General features: G+C 34.7%; 2 protein-coding genes across 2 annotated transcripts in view; both read right to left on the bottom strand.

Moving 5' to 3' along the window:
- LOC138327964 (heat shock 70 kDa protein 12B-like) overlaps positions 1–21,550 on the bottom strand; it is a 238,390-nt gene that overhangs the window by 9,312 nt on the left and 207,528 nt on the right. The gene's annotated exons all lie outside the window — the stretch shown is intronic.
- LOC138327967 (heat shock 70 kDa protein 12B-like) lies at positions 6,626–12,367 on the bottom strand. The gene is made up of 4 exons (XM_069274493.1): positions 12,139–12,367; positions 11,462–11,680; positions 10,242–10,386; positions 6,626–9,049 (listed from the first exon to the last, which is right to left on the bottom strand). Exons 1-4 carry the CDS (start codon positions 12,157–12,159, stop codon positions 7,974–7,976), a joined length of 1,461 nt encoding a protein of 486 aa, XP_069130594.1. The 5' UTR covers positions 12,160–12,367; the 3' UTR covers positions 6,626–7,973.

Here is a 21,550-nt window from a genome sequence, read left to right as displayed (position 1 = left end):
ACTCCGTGACCCGCAAAGGCGTATACCCTCTGCCTCGCATCGATGACGCCTTAGATGCATTATCCGGGGCTTGATGGTTCTCCACGTTGGACCTGGCAAGTGGGTACTGGAAATGCGCGATGATTTCCGAAGACAGTCAAAAATCGGCGTTCGCTACCCATAAAGGCATATTTTAATTTAAAGTAACGCCATTTGGCTTATGCAATGCACCTGCCAATTTTTCACGTTTAATACTAATGTTTTGGGGAAGTCATCAATGGTCGAAGTGCCTCTGTTACCTCGACGACATCATTGTATTTGGTACAACTTTTCCTCCGCTTTTGACAACCTAAAGGAAGTGTTTCAATGTTTTCGTGAAGCCAACTTGAGGTTAAAACCAAAAAAAATGTTCACTGTTTCAAACATCAGTTTCATACTTGGGTCACGTGGTCTCAGAACAGGGTATCAGTTGTGACCCTGGAAAAATCCAAGCTGTAAGTGATTGGCCTGAGCCCTTGTGTGTCGCTGATGTGAGATCATTTTTTGGCCTGGCTACTACCGAAAATTTATTCCCTCTTTTGCTACGGTAGCCTGTCCTTTAATACAACTTACTGAAAAGAACAAAACATTTTGTTGGACGGAGTAATGTAAGGTTGCGTTCAAACACCCGAAACAGTTGCTCATTTCCTCACCAGTGTTGTCATATCCTGTGTCGGAAGAGTCGTTCATTCTTGATACTGATGCCATTATGACTGGTATCGGGTCAGTCCTTTTCTAAATCCAGAATGAGGATGAGAAAGTAATAGCGTATGCTAGTCAGACGTTGACAAAGTCTTAGCGAAATTTTTGTACGACACATCGAGAGTTGTTGGCTGTTGTGACTTTTCTGAAAGCGTTCCGACATTACCTTTTTAGTAGGCACTTTCTTATCAGGACAGACCATGCGTCATTAATATGGCTCAATAATTTCTGGGATGCTGAGGGACTTCTGGCGAGATGGTTGTCCATTATCGATACGACTGACTTTGATATCCAACACTGGAAGGGCAGCTTACATGAAAATGCAGATGGGTTGTCTCGCCGTCCGAGGTCGTGCAAACGCAAGAATTGTACAGACTGCTGTGATGGAGCGAAGAACGTATGTGGTCCATCAGACAGCATCGCTAAAGACCAGAATCGGTCTGCGAGTGTCTTGGCCATAACAGCAACGGAACAAGAAGTACCAAATTCTTTGGAGTCATCTAACTGGTTGGGTACATAGTATCGAGCTCAAATAAGAGAATGGAAGGACAGGAAGCTGACTCAAACTTGGGCCAAGTTATGCAACAACACATGTAAACCAAACTGGGAGGGTTTGGGGGGTTTACCTTGAACGTTATACTCTAAGCATCAGTATAGTTACCCATTAGTAATAAGAATATATTGGAAACAATGCTGTTTTCATTGACTAGCAAAAGTGATTAAAATCATTATGCAGGTGACAAGTAAACACAAAAATATAAATAAAACAACAAATAACATATTTAATACTTGATGTTCAATTAGTAATGTAATCTAACATGTCATTTTGTTATTTCTCTCTAACCTAGTTAGATATTTTGGCAATAAACAGGACGCTTGATGAATGCTGACCTGTTAACTCTTTGAAGAAGGTTCCGATATACATGTATCCTCGTGAAACTAATACACCATTGATGTATTATCTCCCTCCGCATATAAGGGAACGAATGACACAATAGTCGTAGGAAAATACTTTTTCAGTCCTACATAATTGCAGGGTCCATCATTTATACTTAAAGGTTTAGGTTATTGTCAATGTTACCACAGTAACTAAAAAACCAATAGGTTATTGTCAATGTTACCACAGTAACTAACACAACCAATAAGTTATTGTCAATGTTACCACAGTAACTAAAAAACCAATAGGTTATTGTCAATGTTACCACAGTAACTAAAAAAACCAATAGGTTATTGTCAATGTTACCACAGTAACTAAAAAAAATCAACAGGTTATTGTCAATGTTACCACAGTAACTAAAAACAAAAATAACCTCCTCAATCTTCACCAATAGAGGAAGACAATAATTTCGAAGACAATTTGGTAATCTTCATTTGAATGGAACATTTTTTTTAAAAATACAACCCAAAAATATATATCAATATTCCCTATTGTGACGTCTCTCCCAAATCGTTATTGCGATTATGACGACATGATTCTCCGACGTCGATTTCTTCGGGAAGATGTAGTTGAGCTATTCTACATACATTTCTATATAACTTAGCACGAAGCAAAATAAAAATTTATCATATCTGATATAAAAAGTAAGGACTTTGATTTTAAGATAAGGACCTCGGGCTATGTCCTTGGTCTTTATGTATTCTACACGGGCAATATAACACCATATGGACCTCAACAAAGGTCCATGTTGATATCATACCAATATCAAATTTCAGGTGGATAGGATGAGTTATCAACTCGAGTAACTGAATACAACATCTTCGAGGATTGATAACTCACCGTATCTACCTGAAAATAGGTTGATAACTGTTTTATTATATGACAATCACAGAATATCAAAAGACTTTACTACAATAAACAGGATATTATTTGCAAATGTTCCTTTTACAAAAGTAGTTTATCCATTACATGTACAATATGGTAAATATCCAAATGCGTCTTGGTAATGTTATAGACTGGTAGAACAGGAATATTTTATTGCTGAACTCTTATGACCTACTGATCACAAATCAAAATGTTAACATTGCATAAGTTGGGATGAACTTCTGGTTATGACGTCATCAAGATGGCCGCCATGTTTACTGAAAAGTGAAAAATAGTCATACCATGGACATTTTTCAACCGAAGTAGACAAATGAGGTATCAAAATGACCACAATCGAACAACAAATACATATCAGGACCACACAATCCTATATATGTAGTGATTTGTACGCAGAAAATGAAAAAAAAAGATTTTTAACAACAAACTATTATTCATAAACAGTTATTTGACCTGTTGTCAATCAGTAAAAACAACAATAACAAAAATATATAGAGATGCAAAAGAGAATTATACAATCATTTGGTTTACAAAACTCACCGGGTGCGTATACAGGTTATATGATTGTTATTTCCTCCAAACCGCAGACAATAAAGTTTCCCATGTCTTAGAATTTTCTGAATATAACATGGGCTATTGACCTTTTATATCTTTATAAATTTGAATTTTAAGTTGGCTAAATATCTAAGTGGGACTTCAAAATTCTGAACATAGTCCATTTTCGTGTTCGAAATTATAAGGTATCAAATTAAAACTGAGGTAAGCCTGTGTTTCCGCTAATACCATGACACTTTCCGAAACGTTTTGTGTCTTTTAGAATGAGCGCATCCATTGTTAACTTTATGCACTTTCATGTTCAAAACGTAAGGAAATGTCAGATGGTTACTACATTGCTACATATGTCTTTCACTAGTTCTGAATGATAATCATTATCATCGTGCGTGCTTCTCGCCAGAGTGTCGTCTTCGATGTCGATGAGCTAATGAGCTGATGTGACATTACATTACCGGTTTACCATCGTGGTTCTAACTTGTCAACCGTCAATGGCCAGAGTTAACATCACGAACATCGGGTTCAGGGAACTCTTTCTGCTTCCAACCTAATGATTCACATATCGTATAGGATATTCCAGACTTCCCCAGCATGATGACACCAGATCCACATTCTGCGAAGGGTTGAGTTGGTCCTCCTTAATTCGTATGAAACACAATTCCTCATTCTTGTGAACAATTCTCAGTGAGCATAGATGACACAGGGGAATTCTTTCGGGTCATAAATGAACGTCTGCAGTGAAGTTCCTCTCTTTGCCAAGTATGCAAATCATTGTAGAGAACATTTTTGCGTTTCCACGCATACACCAGAACTGACACAACCAACACCTTCAAGGGAGTGGGGAAAAGTAAGACCAATGAAAAATATTTAACATTTATGACCTCATTAAAGACCTCGAGGGTATTACCTGTGCCATCTATGGCCGTACGACTTTCCACAAGGTTTATGAATGATGCTTCATACTTATTATGGAGCTATGTGCTAAGGATAACCCATTCCACCATTCGAAGAATCTGGATCTGGTGTAATTTCCATTATGCCGGAGAGGTCTGAAATAGCATATACGATATTTTAGAATCTGAAGGAGATCCCACATCCCTGAACCTGTTGTTCTTGATATGAACTCTAACCATGGATAGGTCATGAAAGATGACAGACTAGAACAACACTGGTAATGTAGTGTCACAGCTCATCGACATCTAAGACGACGCTCTGGCTTTCGACGAGAAAGCACGCACAATGAAAATGGTTATTACTGAGAACCAGTGAAAGGAATATGTGACACTGTAGTAACCATCTGACATTTTACGTATGCTATGCAACAATAAACAATGAATGTGTTCATTTTCAAAGATACAAATGCTTTGGAAACTGTTAATGATATTAACGGAAACAGCGGGTCAGCTTAGGTTACCTCTGTCACGTTATCAGTAGGTGTTTTGTTGTAATAATTATTGTTAGACGCTGTTAGTCAACAAAATTTCAACGAGAAAATGGATTATGTTAGGAAATTTTGAAGTTAGAAAACAGTGACTTGTCGCCCCACCTAGATATTATGAGAACTTTACATTCATTTTTTAATACTTATAAATCGTCAATAGTCAATGTTCTATTTAAGGACATTATAATACACCAGGAAACTGTAGTATCAGCGGTTTGGAGTTCGAAAAATAGCATATGTATACACACCCGGTGATATTTGTAAACCTAATCGTGGTATAATAATAATTCTCTTATGCATCTCTATATATTTCATTGTTTTAATGATTGATAAGAGGTCAAATAACTGATTGCAAATAATTGAACATTTTTGCTGCGTCAAGCCAAATATTAAATAAAATTGCTAAAAAATAGCAATTTTTTGAGCTTTAAATATTATTTTTTCATATCGTGCGTACAAATCACTACACATATAGGATTGTTTGGTCCTGATATGCATTTTTTTTATTCAATTGCGGTCATTTTGACACCTCATTTGTCTACTTCGGTTGAAAAATGTCCATGCTATGACTATTTGTCACCGTTCAATGAATTCGAGATGACGGACATCTTGATGACGTCATAATCGGAAATTATACAATGTTAACATAGTTTTATTGTTGTTGTTGTTTTTACTGATTGATAAGAGGTCAAATAACTGATTAGAAATAATAGTTTGCTGTTGGGAAATCCTTTTGCTGCGTCAAGCCATATATGAAAAATTTGCTAAAAAAAATCATTTTTGAGCTTAAAATATATTTTTTTATTTTCTACGTAGAAATCACTACATATACTGGATTATGTGGTCCTGATATGTATTTGTTGTTCTATTGTGGTCATTTTGATACCGTCTGTCTACTTTGGTTAAAAAAATTCAATGTTATGACTTTATTTTTCAATTACTGATGAAATTCGAGATGGCGTCATCTTGATGACGTCATAACCGGAAGTTAATTCCAAATTATGCAATGTTAACATTTTGATTTGTAATCAGTGAGTCATAAGGGTTCAGACAAATATTGGTTCGGAGGCTTGTGTGTATGAGTAGGGTGGTGTGTGCACCTTCCTATCTGGCATTCTTAAACGTTTTCCATAGATTGAAGTTCACAGTTGATCATCATTGATCGCAATAAACTTGCTGCCTTCCGCTATATATGTTGCCGATTATAATAATGACGTCACAATAGATTATCCCGAGGTCATTGAATTAGGAAACTTCGTTACGCTATATTTGGGTACGACTCGACGTCATAGTGATTTTGACGTCACATCTAAGGGGAGTTTCCCTCGATCTATTTTTGACACATGGTACTGGACTCGCAAGAGTTATGTGGACTGAGTCCAGTAACCTCGCGTGCATTTCGCCGCCGATTTCGGGGTTGATATCGCAGCTAATTACTACTTAATACTAGTAATAATAAGATTCAAACTTCTGAGAAACGTATCGGCCAATCAAAATAATGCAAAAACACTAGTCATGAAATAAATAGTGTTCTTTCATACCTACGGGTGTAATACTGGCAGTTCTAAGGCAATACACTCATGTCGCCTGGGACTGTATTGCATGGCTACCCATGCAATAAAGCCTAATGTGACGTCACGACGTCAACAAAATTTCTATTTCCCCGGTAAAATTTTCGCATATTTTTCACAAACTTGACTGGTTTTACTATAAAAGATGCAAACCACCGAATTAGTGTTTAAAATATCATGTAATTTTTCATGTATGGAAAATTGACTTTCAGTCGTGGATTTCTTCGAATATATTTCAAAATGGCAGGATATTATAGTTGTAAAATTGCAATAACACGTCGAGGTATGAAAGAAAAAATACTCTTTCATAAGTGGATATGAAGGATAGGGATAGTCTACCCTCGGGATCACAAAATGTTGTAAAACCCTCGGCAAGCCTCGGGTTTTAAAACATTTTGTGACCCTCGGGTAGAATTTCCCTATCCTTCATATCTACATATGAAAGAGTCTTATAATATATACTTCTGCTCGCGTCATATTATTTTGAAGGAGAAAGTCGATGACAAATTCAAAAGCACAATCGTCTATTATTCTTTTTAATAAAATTGAAAAATAACCTGAAACGTATTACTTATATACGTCAACTTATTTTTTAATTTCACATGCCTTGTTTTGATTCGGATCTGTATCAAATGGTTATATTGCACTTTTATTGCACATGCAGGTGAGCAGAAATATGATAATATGATACTACGTATTAACAATACTTTGCAGCACTACAGTTTACCATATGTTAAATGAATGATAAAGAGTGCTTGATGCATCTATCTTGGCAATGATAAAAAAAATATGCCAGCTAATAGCTGTAAAAAATTGAAACAAAAAATCTGGACATGAAATCAAAATTATCGTGACATAAAAAAGTGCCACTTTTTAACAGGATATTAAGAGCTATGAGAAACATCTCGAAACTTTTATTTGAACACTTATATGGAAAACCATGAAAAACATAATTTCATGACGGATTTCATGGCATGATCACTTTTCACATGTTTGCATTACATAATCATATCTATTTCATGGCAATTAATTCCATAGTGCATATTGTTCCAATGATCATGTATAGAAAAGCAAATTATTTTTTACCTATTTGTTGTAACCGCATTATAAATTGTTTCTTCATTGTAATTGAATTTCCACATTAGAGGGTTACTTATCGTCAACATATTAATCTATTATGGCCTTGTGGAGAGGGCACTACTACCTGATAGTATTTCCGAGTAAATCACCCTCACATGTTCATGACCCCTCTTTATTTCATCGTAACAGAAGCACTGCAAAGGACGCCTCGCAACGTTATCTTCATTTCCTTACCATGTTGTTACATTATACGTACATGTTCAAGGTACAACATATCAATTGTCATAAAAAATAGATTCAGTTTCATGGAGATTGAAAGTAGATCAATATCAAACTAGTGAACTGTCTTCTGTAGAAAAAACAACATTCGTTTTCTTCCTCATAAACCGTAGCCTGTCGCCAATCTTGACATCGAAGCGGAAAGTTATAATGACGTCATGCGATAGTGACGTCACAATGGATTCATGTTCAATTTAGCGCTCATCAATAGTGCCCGCTTCCCCATGTGTTTAGCCAATCAGAATCCAGTATTATTTATTATCTTCGACTTGGGGACTATACCTCGCCAGACAACACTATAGGATAACAGTTCCCTCTGCAATGGGTCATAATAGAATAACAGTAATCTTTGTTTCTTTAGTTACATCGTATTTGTTTACCAATTAAGACTTACTGGGGTTTCTAAAAGATAATTATCCATGACTTATATTGGGGAAATCCAATATATGAAGATATTCTGATGCTTTGAGTAAAAATCAATCAAACTTGATTTTTTTAGGAGAAAAGCAAATCACTTCAAAAAGTCAAATGTTGCGTTGACACTTTCACCTGTAAATATATTCGTAGCTTCTACCTCAAGCTCCGTGTTACCAAATCTCATCTGAACATTAACTCCCCTATGTAATCCTCTCGATGTATCGGTCATATTTATATGGAGTTCCCCAATCTTACAACAGCTAGGATCTGTAACGTACATAGGATCTTCCTGTGTAGAAGCGAAAATTTGCGTCAGTATTGATGTTTGGTTAGACTCGCAAACGTACAAGGTCTTCGCTGGATTTAGTTTACTAATATCCAAACTATCTCCTCGGCAAACGTGTATATCGTAAATGTCTCTACACAAACGTTCCCCGAAGGATGTTGTGAACAACTTTGAAGGATCATGGACGCCCTCTTCAAATCTGCGCGTCGAACTCATGCCATAAGTGTATTTACAAATTCTTGAGGTAATGATTCTCGGTTCGTGCCCGAAGATGACTGCTCCCTTAAGTACTGCCAAACCTGACTCTGGTGGAACACTTATTCTCAAAGCAGGGAAGGCCTTGCGGACTTCAGATTGAAGAACAAGAGATTCCGAAAAACCTCCGACAAGTATAATGGCAATGGTTCCAATAGACGCAGTATCCCTCATGATCGTTTTCATGTGATCAATGATGTGCCTTACTGGGTCTTTGAAGAGATCCTTCGCTATAGATCCAGCAACCCTGAGTTTATCACCTGTTATGGAAAAATGTTCCTTGTAATTTGTATTAGATTTGATCATCTTCTTCATGTCTTTCCCTTTGTTTTTCGCACGGCAACATTCGTTCATAGCTGTTGGAATTTTGAACGTAAGCTTTTCACCAACGTCAGGCATTTGGTTAACGGTGCGTTTCTTGATTTCGAAATCCCTGAACAGCTCGATCATATCTGCTTTATTCTCTCTACAAAATTTGCCAAATCCTTTATCGCCGATGATACGGGTCAGCAAGGTCTGGTAGGCGATATCCACTTTCGTACCTCCCCAATCACCACCATTGGCTTTGTGTATCTCCTTTAGAGACCCATCCTCCTGTACTTGGTGTACTGTGATATCGATGGTGCCACCTGTGAAAACATGTATGCTGTCTAAATTTCAATTTTGGTTAGATATCCTATGACATCAATGAATGCTATCATGATAATATGATATATGTTTATAAGATATATAAAGTTTGTCAACATGCGCACTTTGACTTAGATAAATTCAATCTCCTCAAATAATGCGAATATTGACAAAATACTCGGTATTTGAATTTCAACGATCACATCACTAAATAAAAGGTTTGGGAATATGACCGATTCTTGGGTCCTAAAGTCTATAAACCAAATACATTGTATAGTCCTTTATGAAAATCGTTTTTATTTTGATCAAGTCATCGCTAATAAAATAAAAACACAACAAAAATTTAAAAAAAAAAAGAAAAAAAAGGAGAAAAAAAATAGAAACAAGAGGCCAATAGCCTCGTAGTACGATGGTCCAATGAATGGTTTTGACTAATATTCTTGATTATCACTTATATGCACTGTTTACACTAATAATTGATTAGGACAATTCAAATGACCACTGGTATTTGTTATCAATGTTGGTATTAAAACAATCATACAACTCACTAACACACACATATAGGCCTATAAACATCATCTAGATGAAACTAGGGTACCTGACTTGTGCCACTGTCCAAGGAATATACATGTAGATTATCCAACACAGGTAATTATGATGTCATGACATTTTGAGTAACATATTTAAGAATAGAAAAAGTAATGAATATCTCTTAATTTCCTTAATTTTTTCTTAAATTATATTTCTTTAGTATGAAGTGGTACCGTCGGCCATTTAATTTCCCATAATGCATTGTGGTTCTCATTTAAATATTACTATAAACAAAGAAGGAATTAAATATATTTTAATTCACCCAAAATACAGTTTATGTCTGTTTGTCGCCAAATTTTATCAGTTCTGTCCTTATCTATAACTACAATTCTCTGCCAAATTTCATTGCTGTTAATGGTATATAACTTGAGATATCCTGTTCACAAAGTGATTTTCAAAACTAGGGGTCATGCTATAAGCTACGTTGGAGCTAGCTACGCGCCATCGTGCTAAAAACTAAAGTATGAGACGAAGTGGACACCCGTTTCTGATTTCATGTGCTTTAACTGATGATTGCTGAAGGAAATTTACATTGAAAACAAACATTCGTGCATCTACATTGTCACTACTGCCTATTAGAGTTTGGAAACATAATCATCCTACCCCCTGCATCCAAAACGAGATATTTAGATCCAGCAGAGAATGAAGATATCCCTGTTTGTCCTTTTTCCATTGGAAGATGTTTGCAGTATAATGAGGCAGCCTCGGGTTCCAGTGCAATTCTCAAACTGCAGCTCTCAATGCCAGCCTGAAAGGCAAATTCGAGCATTTTCTTTAAACAAAATGCTATGACAACTATCAAATAGTACTGTATATAATAATTACTAGAAATATAAATAATTATTACTTAAAACGTAAGTAATGAGTTGTGCTTAAATCTTAGTTATTTTTGTATACATAAAGTATAGATAATTGCCATGAGGTAGATAAAACCTTTACTTAAAAATATTCCATTTTACAGCTGTTGATTGATCATAATTTTGAGCATACGGTTTAACAATCATCCATACGTTGTATTATACCTTTTAGACATTCAGCTTTTAGACCTAGACTTTTAATTACAAGTATTAAATGTATGTGCTGCATGATACACTGTAATTAATATAGATTAACGCTATCGTTGTACGGATACAGTATAACGTGTCTGTTGATGATTTTCTTTTTCGTGACAATGTAAAACGAACAAATCTTCTAATGTATGTTAATGTCTAAAGTCTCTCTAACACGAAGTCAAATCTGACGCTGGAAGCAATCAGTTTCAAATATTCAAACAATATCAATGTGCATAAATCAAAACCGCCAAAATGTTGTAATATCTGTAATAAATTACATAAACAAAGCTTTATAATGGTTTGATATTTCCTACCCTCGTTACCAGTGATGGCAGGAAGGAAACTACTTTAATCGACTGTTCCGATACTCGCACTTGTCTAAGAGAGTTTCGCTTTAATACCACCATGAATAGTAAATAACTTTAACTTACATAAACATCAAGTATCGTATGTTGGTGGTCATTGATACATGTAGCGTGTACAATGTCATGCTTCTACATGTAAAGAACGTTAATTCGTAAAATTTCGGTATATGTCTTACTCTATTGATAACCAAAAACTATTACTCATGTAGTTTTTATTTATCGGCCGGTTTGTATTTTATTGAACCCAAGATTTAATAAAACAGCTATAAATGATATTAGTTGAAGTTTCAAATCAAAGTTTATGATACAAAATTATCTTTGAGACCATTGATGATATTTTAAAGGTTGAGGAATAAACTATTAGCACCTGAGAAATATGAATTAGAAGAGGAGACAATATATTTACCTTAACAGCTGCTTCTCTCATGAATTGTTTAGAGGCATCCGACCATATCGCAGGGACAGTAAGAACCCAGAGAATGTCGGAGTCTTCAATATTATGTACCTGGTTTCTACACGTCTCCATCATATGGTCCTTTAGATACTTAATGGAGGACGAAAATACTGTCATAGCTGGCATTTTGGCACCTTGGTCATCTTCTAGTTGAAAACATCGGTTAAGAAACTGTAAAAAAAACAAATATTAACATTAAATATAATATATTAATCGAACAATGATTTTATGAACATTGTACACTGTGTCGAGTATTTTCGTGGTATGATTTTTTATGACCTTTGTTGTTTACATGTTGACATTTAAACCAAATCACACAATTTGACAAATTGCGTTGCCATGCTAGCGATATGACTTTATATCTGACATCTGCTTACATTAAAAAGTGCGATAAAACGGAATACTGTTTCAATGAAATGAAATAAAAAGTGTGTGACATCTCAGTCAAGGGCTCGGTACATTTCCTATTTCTAACAGTGTAATTCTATATATATCATCCTACCTGTCATTTACCTCATTCTTTCTGGTATTAGTTTTACGGGAAATAAATTGATCCTTTTCTTATAGGACATGTTTATTATCATTAGCTTTCAATATTGTTAAAATCAAAATAACACTTTGATGCGCACCTTGTTCTCGTACAATGACATTTTGAAGCGTCGAAAGTACCGCCAGCCTTAATGCATTTCGTCCAATGCCAGTTCAGCATACTGTTCTCCGCTACATATCCAAATGAGTCAAATTGTCCATTGGGTTTGAACAAGATGCATGTGGATGTTTTCAGGGATATCAGCCCTCCGGACCCAGAGTTCCACATGCTCGAACTAACCTTTAGAGGATCTCTTTTGTAGTCATCACGAGTTGAAAATGCATATCCTGAGTAAGTGGTACCGAAGTCTATCGCAGCCACTATCAGATGATTCTTTGTCGACGCCATGGAATCTATATATTTTTACAATAACTATGAGTGAGTTATGTGAAAAAGAATCTTCTTGATGGTTACTTACTTAGTACCATGCATAACTAGACCACTGTTTCCAGGATTTGTAAAACGGCAAATAGTACCTTAGTGCAGAGATCAATTTTGTTGAAACATGATCATATTGATTACTTTAAATGACACATCAGATGTTTGAATAACCGTTACCATAGAAACTATGTTATAACAAAACACTTTCATAAAGCATCTTAAGTTTAAAAGACGAAACAAATTAAATACGCCCTTGTGTTTATAAGCATTGAGCTGTATATTTCACTAATACAATTCTAATCTGCATAGCTGACAATTGTAGGAAAATTGTATAAATATTCATTTTTTGAAAATATTTATCTCTAGACCTTCTTTAAACATACAGGATTTTGTTAATTATGGGTTTTAAAAAATGACAAATACAATAGTCTATGTCTTTAAACATCACAAACATATAGCATAAAAGCAGCGGTTGTCATGACTACCCTTTCATTGTATAAAGCTTTTGTGAATTGAAGACCCAATAACTCGATATAACCTGATCAATCATATCCAAACCCGGTTATAATATTAATATCTATAATTGGTCACCTCAGATTTCATATAAATGTATACCCATACCCATATTAAGATCACATTACATGGTCATTGTTAACCTATTCCAAAACACATCCATGTTAGGCACACCATTAAACAAAATTACGTTGACTGATAAATATGCCCCTTTGAGCCATACGTATAGGTTACATTTTACTTGTTCATAATAGCTACATTGATATGATAAAATGGGTAAATATTGATTTAACGTTAGATAAAAATATCCAAGATATCGGTGTAACGTTGTACATTGTCCTTTATTTCCTGTTTTTTTCATAGTGCATGTGAAACATATGCCGACCATCAACATTTGAAATTACATTCCTTTAGTTGAGTATTAATTGTAATTTGTGTTTCGATAAATAATGTTCATTTGTTCTCAATAATACTGCACTATTGATTCTAATATATCCACTTGTATTGTTATGAAACGTGAAGCTCTGCCAATCAATCATAGTCTGAGTTATCTCCCTTTATCTGTAATCTATGGTTCAAATAATATCTCACTATTTGTTATGTAGTCACATTTAATATTAGTAATATTAACATTTTAATTAGTTATATAACATTAATTGTGATATAAGGAAATAAAGAAATTTAATTAATATGTCTATAAATAGTTCAAATATATATATTTATACATTAAATGCTACACTTTTAATTGCTATAGTTAGTCGGTTATATAACAAACCGACTTTAATTAACGATTACTTAACCTGACTTGACAAGTTCTGTCAATACTCACTCTTATCCGAGAGAATTTTAAATCATCACACTTCGATCAAGTACAACAGTCCAATAAACAACTCATCTTCCCATCCAGGATATATATATAACCTACAGTACGTAGTTACCTGTGGTATGAAATGAAGAATGAGGAAGTAAAGGTATACCTGACGTGCTACGAGGGGTGTTCCAAAATAGTATCATCTGGCCTTTATATTGTGAAAATTGTGTGCCCCATGTACTTAAAACCGTATCTGTCAGAGCAATTAACATGTGTTGACATTACGGGCCTACATATAAGGTAGGATTTATATCAGGTATGTTAATGTCAAATAGCATAATTATAAACTCCATCGATCAAGACACACAAACAATTATAGTAGTATTAAGCATTGTTAGCTCATAACAAATTATACTTCTGGATTCCAAATCCGAGGTATGATGAAAACTTTTGATGAATTGAATATTTAAATGAATATTTTAGTTATAATAAAACATATTATTATTTAGATATATTTATATGAGTGCAATATTATCTGAATGTTAACAAAAGGTGTGATCGTATGGTTTCTATATAATCCCCCGACACCGGTCAGCAGACGAATCCATAGAGTAGAGAGACACACACGCTGAGCTGAATACATTAGCTCAATCCAAGTATAAAAGGATATTGCGGACAATTTAATTACATATCAACAAACACATTGTATAAACTTTAAAGCTAAATGTAGATTTATTATAATATGTAATAGATAATATAAATGTAAACAATAACAAAGTAAGTATAAAGAATATAAGTATTTACAGAGAGTACCTTACAATAACACTAGCCCCCACGTATTCCTTCCAAAACCCCTTTCCTATTTCCTCCCACCTCCCAGCTCACTCCACAACAGCACCCTCCTTAAACTACGTTTAACACCCCAAGATGTACAAAGTAGATACGTTTGCTGCTATCAGCACTGTGTGGCAATTGATGTCAGCGCCTGGAGATATCTCCCCCGGGGTGTTGGCCGGTTATCCGGCCTTGCACCCTTTTATAACCCCATTCCTATGGTACTACATGCGACGTCGCACACCCATTCTGATTGGTCCAATCTATGTCATATGCGCATTCGTCTCGAGGGTAACACCGAGTTAACCTAGACTACACAAGAAAAGTTGTTTTAAAAGTTATGTAATAGATAAAATCTTACACACTTGACTATGTGATATGAAATTTATCAAACCCGTTAACGGCTCGTGGTCTATCCAATTATTGAACTCGTTTGATACATTTCATATCACATAGCCACTTATGTAAGATCCTCTATATATGACATGGGTTTGTTCATGTTCTACAGAAGAATGCACTTCACATAGAAGTCTAGAAAGCTGATAAAAATTTTACCTGAATGACAGTGTTATCAGATGACACGTTACCTGTAGGTGTGTCTTGAGACGGGAGTTTATGTTGGGGATTCCCACTAACATTCTTAACTTACTTGAATGAAAGTTCTCCACAATAGATATACAAGTAGAAAGAATATAAAAATGTGAAATTAAACACCTCGTTTATCCGGTGATTACCTGTTTCCTGACTTTTTGTATGTTCATTCGAGGAATTCCTAAACCCCAAAAAGGTGATATTCCTACAATGCCGTAAGAAATAATACCTTTCAAAGGCTTAACCATTTCTCGTACTAACCTACACAAAAACAGTAACTGTTTTGTTATATTAAACGATGCCTATAATACAAGCCTTGTTAAAAAAATCTTCATCCTCAGTAGTTACTTTAAGGACTTATTCTATACTGTTTAACAATATATTCTTCAAACATACAGCTTCATAACATGTGTAAAGTATTATTTCATGTACATGCTCATATAATGTATATTGCCCAATGATCGGCAATGCTCTATTTTAATTGGGCAAAAATGTGGAAGAGACAGAGAATTCCATGTGTCTATTTATAGCCAGGTTGCCAGGTTACCGGACTTGCAATGTCAACATCTGAACATTTTGTCAAGACCTGAAGGCCATGGGCTAGGAGGGTCCCACATGCACCCCCCCCCCCCAAACCTCCGAACCAATATTTTTCTGAACCCTTATGACCCACTGATCACAAATCAAATTGTTAACATTGCATAAGTTGGGATGAACTTCCCCGGTTATGACGTCATCAAGATGGCCGCCATCTCGAATTTGACTAAAAATTGAAAAATAGTCATAACATTGACATTTTTCAACCGAGGTAGACAAATGAGGTATCAAAATGACCACAATAGAACATCAAATACATATCAGGACCAAAAAATCCAATATATGTAGTAATTTCTACGCAGGAAATGAAAAAATCTGATTTTAACCTCAAAAATGGAGATTTTTCAGCAATTTCTTTCATATTTAGCTTGACGCAGCAAAAATGTTTCCCAACAGCAAACTATTATTTCTAATAAGTTTTTGGACCACTTATCAATCAGTTTAAGCAACAAAAACAACAAAAACCAATGTTAACATCGTATAAAATCCGGTTGTGACGTCATCAAAATGGCCACCATCTCGAATTTCACTGAAAAATGCAAAATAGTTATAACACTGATATTTTTCAACTGAAGTAGACAAATGAGGTATCAAAATGACCACAATAGAACAACAAATACATATCAGGGCCAAATAATCAATATATGTAGTGATTTGTACGCAAGAAATGAAAAAAATAATATTTTAAGCTCAAAAATGGTGATTTTTCAGCAAATTTTTCATACTTGGCTTGACGCAGCAAAAATGTTTCCCAACAACAAATTATTACTCGTAATCAGTTATTTAAACTCCTATCAATCAGTAAAAACAACAACAACAAAAATATACAGGAATGCAAAAAAGAATTATTGTTATACCCTCAATTGTGTAGATTAGCAGCGCCTCAAAAATAATTATTATAGCACAACGCCTAATGATAGCGTAACAAATGTAACCTAAGCTAAGCCTGTGTTTCCGTTAATATCATTAACAGTTTCCAAAACGTTTGTGTCTTTGAAAATGAGCAGATTCATTGTTTATTTTCTATGCATAGCATAAGCAAAATGTCAGATGGTTACTACAGTGTCACATATGTCTTTCACTGGTTCTCAATGATATAACCATTATCATTGCGCGTGCTTTCTCGCCTCACTGCACTATCCACTGAAGAGACTCGGCATATCTGGTAGCTGGCACATGCAGTCCGAATCAGAGTAATCGAGATATCGGTATCCAATTCGTTGAAAATCAGAGCGTCGTCTTCGATGTCGATGAGCTGATGTGACACTACATTGCCAGTGTTGTTCTAGCTTGTCTTCTTTTATGACCCATCCATGGCAAGAGCTCATATCAGGAACAAAAGGTTCAGAGATGTGGGATCTCTTTCAGATTCTAACATATCGTACATATATGCTGTTTCAGACTTCTCCGGCATGATGGGAATTACACCAGATCCACATTCATTTGTTCTCCTTAGCGCATAGCTCCATAATTCGTATGAAGTACTATTCATCAATCGTGTGGACCCTCGTGCAACCATAAATGGCACAGGTGATATCATCGAGGTCATTAATGAGGCCATAAATGTTAAATGTTTTTCATTGGTCTGACTTTTCCCACTCCCTTGAAGGTGCTGGTTTTGTCTCATCTGGTGTATGCGTAAAGAGAACATTGAAGACTCTCAAGTAAAAAGTTCTCTACAGTGCTTTCGAGACTTGGCAAAGAGTGAAACTTCACTGCAGACCTCATCTATGACCTCAAAGAATCCACCTGTGCCACCTATGGTTACTGAGGTTCACAAGAATGAGGAATTGTGCTTCATACGAATTAAGGCGAACCAACCCAACCCTCCGCAGAATGTGGATCTGGTGTTTTTTCCATAATGCTGGGGAAGTCTGGAACATCATATACGATATGTGAATCTAGGTGAAACAAGGTAGGAAAGAGGAAGAGCTCCAACATCCCTGAATCCGATGTTTCTGATGTTATATCATGGACGGTTGACAAGTTAGAACCACGATGGTAACCCGATAATGTAATGTCACATCAGGTCATCGAGGTCGAAGACGACACTCTGGTGAGAAAGCACGCACAACGAAAATGATTATCATTAAGAACTAGTGAAAGAAATATGTGACACTGTAGTAACCATCTTATATTTCCTAACGTTATACACAGGAAGTAAATAATGGATGTGCTCATTCTAAAAGACACAACACGTTTCGAAAAGTGTCATGGTATTTGCGGAATTTTAATTTGATACCATATAGCTATTAGTTGGCGTTTTGCTGTAATAATTCAGTTTGAGAGGCTACTAGTCTACAATATTTCGAACATGAAAATGAATTATTTTGAAGTCCTACATAGATATTCAGCCAACTTTATATTCAAATTTGTTAAGATATAATCGTTAATAGCCAATGTTATATTCAGGAAATTCCAAGACACCAGGAAACTGTAGTGTCAGTGGTTTGGAAAAAAATAACAATCATATGCCGCATCCGGTGATGTTTTGTAAACCAAATGATGGTATAACAATAATTCTCTTTTGCATTTCTATATATTTTTGTTGTTGTTGTTGTTGTTGTTGTTGTCTTAACTGATTGATAAGTGGTCAAATAACTGATTACGAATAATAATTTGTTGTTGGGAAACAATATTGCGCGTCAAGCAAAATATGAAAAAAAATGCTGAAAAATTATCATTTTTGAGCTTTAAATAGTTTTTTTTTTCATTTACTGCGTTCAAATCACTACATATATTGGATTATTTGGTCCTGACATGTGTTTTGTTGTTCTATTGTGGTCATTTTGATATCTCATTTGTCTACTTCAGTCGAAAAATGTCAATGTTATGACTATTTTTCATTTTTCAGTGAATTTCGAGATGGTGGCCATTTTGATGACGTCATAACCGGATTTTATACGATGTTAACATTGGTTTTTGTTGTTTTCGTTGCTTAAACTGATAGATAAGTGGTCAAAAAACTTATTAGAAATAATAGTTTGCTGTTGGGAAATATTTTTGCTGCGTCAAGCCAAATATGAAAAATTTGCTGAAAAATTTCCATTTTTGAGGTTAAAATCAGATTTTTTCATTTCCTGCGTAGAAATCACTACATATATTGGATTTTGTGGTCCTGATATGTATTTGTTGATCAAATATGGTCATTTTGATACCTCATTTGTCTACCTCGGTTGAAAAATGTCAATGAAATGACTATTTTTTCAATTTTTAGTCAAATTCGAGATGACGGCCATCTTGATGACGTCATAACCGGGGAAGTTCATCCCAACTTATGCAATGTTAACATTTTGATTTGTGCTCAGTCGGTCGTAAGGGTTCAGAAAAATATTGGTTCGGAAGTTTGGGGGAGGGGGGGTGCATGTGGGGACCCTCCTAGCCCATGGCCTACTGTCCGAGCACTCCAAACCAATCAGCAAACGGCAAAAATCATAGTCATATAACAAAATTAAATGTCAACAGCTACAGTGATTAAAACAACACAATCTAACGGAGTTAAAATAGATTTTGTATTTGTTTTTGTTGGCATTATGGACGTCTGTGTTGATTTAAGTGCCAATTACGTCATGTCAATGCGTTTCTAATAATGAAGTATTCGCAGATTTATTTTTCAGAACTAAAGAAGCACTATTAGGACAAAACCATTTCCATAAACACCCTTCAATACTTCAATATAAGCTATTCTTTCGTGCACACAGCCTATAACGAGACCTTCAGAGATAATAAGTTTTGTAAATTTGAAGATTTCCATAATGTTTATTTCTCCATTTTTTTTTTATAAATTAACATTGTCGGCGATCACTCATTTTTCACGTGCTGGCCTCTGACAAGCGTGGGCATACATTTTTGTTTTTAGTTTTTCTATTTTCCAAACAATGTTTTAACATAAACTACATTTGCCACATTTACATGTACATTACTCCAACTTCCTTCCATTCTGGCATTTTCCTCTCATACACTATAAATTACATTGTTTTTTTTATTATTATTAATGAAAAGGGAGCAGGGGGTAAGAATAGAAAAAGAATGACGATTGAGAAAGCGTGGAAGGAGGTAAAGGGGGATAAGGGTATGAAGAGGAATGGTATATAAACTAATGAATAAACAGTTAACACAAGGAGAAAGAGAGAAAAGAAAAGAAAAAAGGACAAAAATCGGATATTAGTTCACAGATATACACAAATGTATACATAGTGCAAGCATGACACATGGAAAAACAAAATATGCATAAATAGCTACTTCATTTCAATTTAACATGTGTCAGCGGTTTCCAAGTTCAAACAGTTTTATCCATTTTTTCCAATCGTTATTGAATCTATTTTTTTTCTCCTTCACCATAAGCTATGTACTTTTGAGCATGATAATGTTCATTAATAGAGTTTAAAAAAGCTGCCACATGTAATGAACCATGTAAGCATCTTGGTTTGTAAATATAATGTTTATAATAAAGAACAATTTCATTATCGATCCTATGTGGTATATACAATTTTGATCTAGTTTCCCAAAAAGCATAGTTTCTTTATTAATTGCAAAAGAAATAAAGAGAATGTCCAAAAGGTTTTAAAAACTGGCTAAAAAATTCTGAACTTCAGAGCATTCCCAAAAAAGATGTGTGATTGTCTCCCTTTCTAATGCACTTAACATACAGGGATAATTATTTGAAAGACCAATTTTACAAAGATATGTATTTGTTGTTAGAACATAATGGGAAATTCTGAACTGAAGCCACTGAAGTTTTGTATTAATAGTAGACATGAAGGGTATATTGCATATATATTTGTTTCAACATTTTTTGATCATAGTCAAAAGAGGTTCTCCATTTATGCTGGCCAGTTATAGCCGTATCATTTTAACTAGCGCTCTGTAAAATCTTTTCAATATTAATTCAAGGCTAAAAAGAATAATTTGGTAAAATAATTTTTCATTTGGTACATTTAAACGTTCAGATACTTTTTAATGCTAGATATAAGTCCATGATACTGAAGATAAATACTTATTGCACCATGAATAATACAGAATTCATCATATGTAAACAAAGAATATGAAAAAAAAACATTTTTTTAACAAGTCTTGTATGGTGATGATTCACTTTCTAAACCAAGATATGTAAAAAAAAAGTTTTATTTCCAACAATAATGTTTTTGTTGTACCAAATTGGAATTTTGAGTATGCTTCTGCTTTTAATTGGTTCCTCTTTGATCTAAATTTATACCATTCTGTAAAAACATCCAGAATGCATTTCTACAAATTGTCAAAATCTTACTATGGTATTCACTTTCACAATTCGCCAAATGATGAAAATTAACTTAAGAATTTAGAATCATACGCCATTTACCATTAGATCTAAATATTCTTCTTATCACGACAATTTTTAAAGAATCTATTAACGCTGTGATATTGATCTTTACACCATCTCTTTTTAAAAGAACTTTCTGCGATGAGACCTTTCGTTGTTCATATCGAAACACAGAGACATAAATGTTTGATGAAGTGATAATAAAAATTGTGCAGAAAATTTTAGAAGAATACGCATTGCTCAAACCACCTAAGTGTACCCCGTAATGACGTTCACCATACATCTAAGTAGGCATAATCGAAAGCGAATCGTAACGATATTAAACAGTGTAGTATATATACGGTGACATTCATGTAGAAACGATAGATTCCATAAAACGGACTCAAAGTACATACACACTGAATTCATTGACATAAGGCCTAACGT

Source organism: Argopecten irradians, chromosome 7 (assembly GCF_041381155.1).
Source record: "Argopecten irradians isolate NY chromosome 7, Ai_NY, whole genome shotgun sequence".
NCBI classification, from domain to species: Eukaryota; Metazoa; Mollusca; class Bivalvia; order Pectinida; family Pectinidae; genus Argopecten; species Argopecten irradians.
Note: the sequence above shows the minus strand (reverse complement) of the source record. Positions and strands in the feature narration are given on the sequence as shown.

Excerpts from the sequence above, each read along its gene's own strand:
- LOC138327967 (XM_069274493.1), bottom strand. The coding sequence starts at position 12,159 with ATGTCATTGTACGAGAACAAG. Across the intron at positions 11,681-12,138 it reads TGTCATTGTACGAGAACAAG|TTTCTTAACCGATGTTTTCA; the intron begins GTGCGCATCAAA and ends TTTTTTTTACAG. Across the intron at positions 10,387-11,461 it reads TGAGAGAAGCAGCTGTTAAG|GCTGGCATTGAGAGCTGCAG; the intron begins GTAAATATATTG and ends TTTGCCTTTCAG.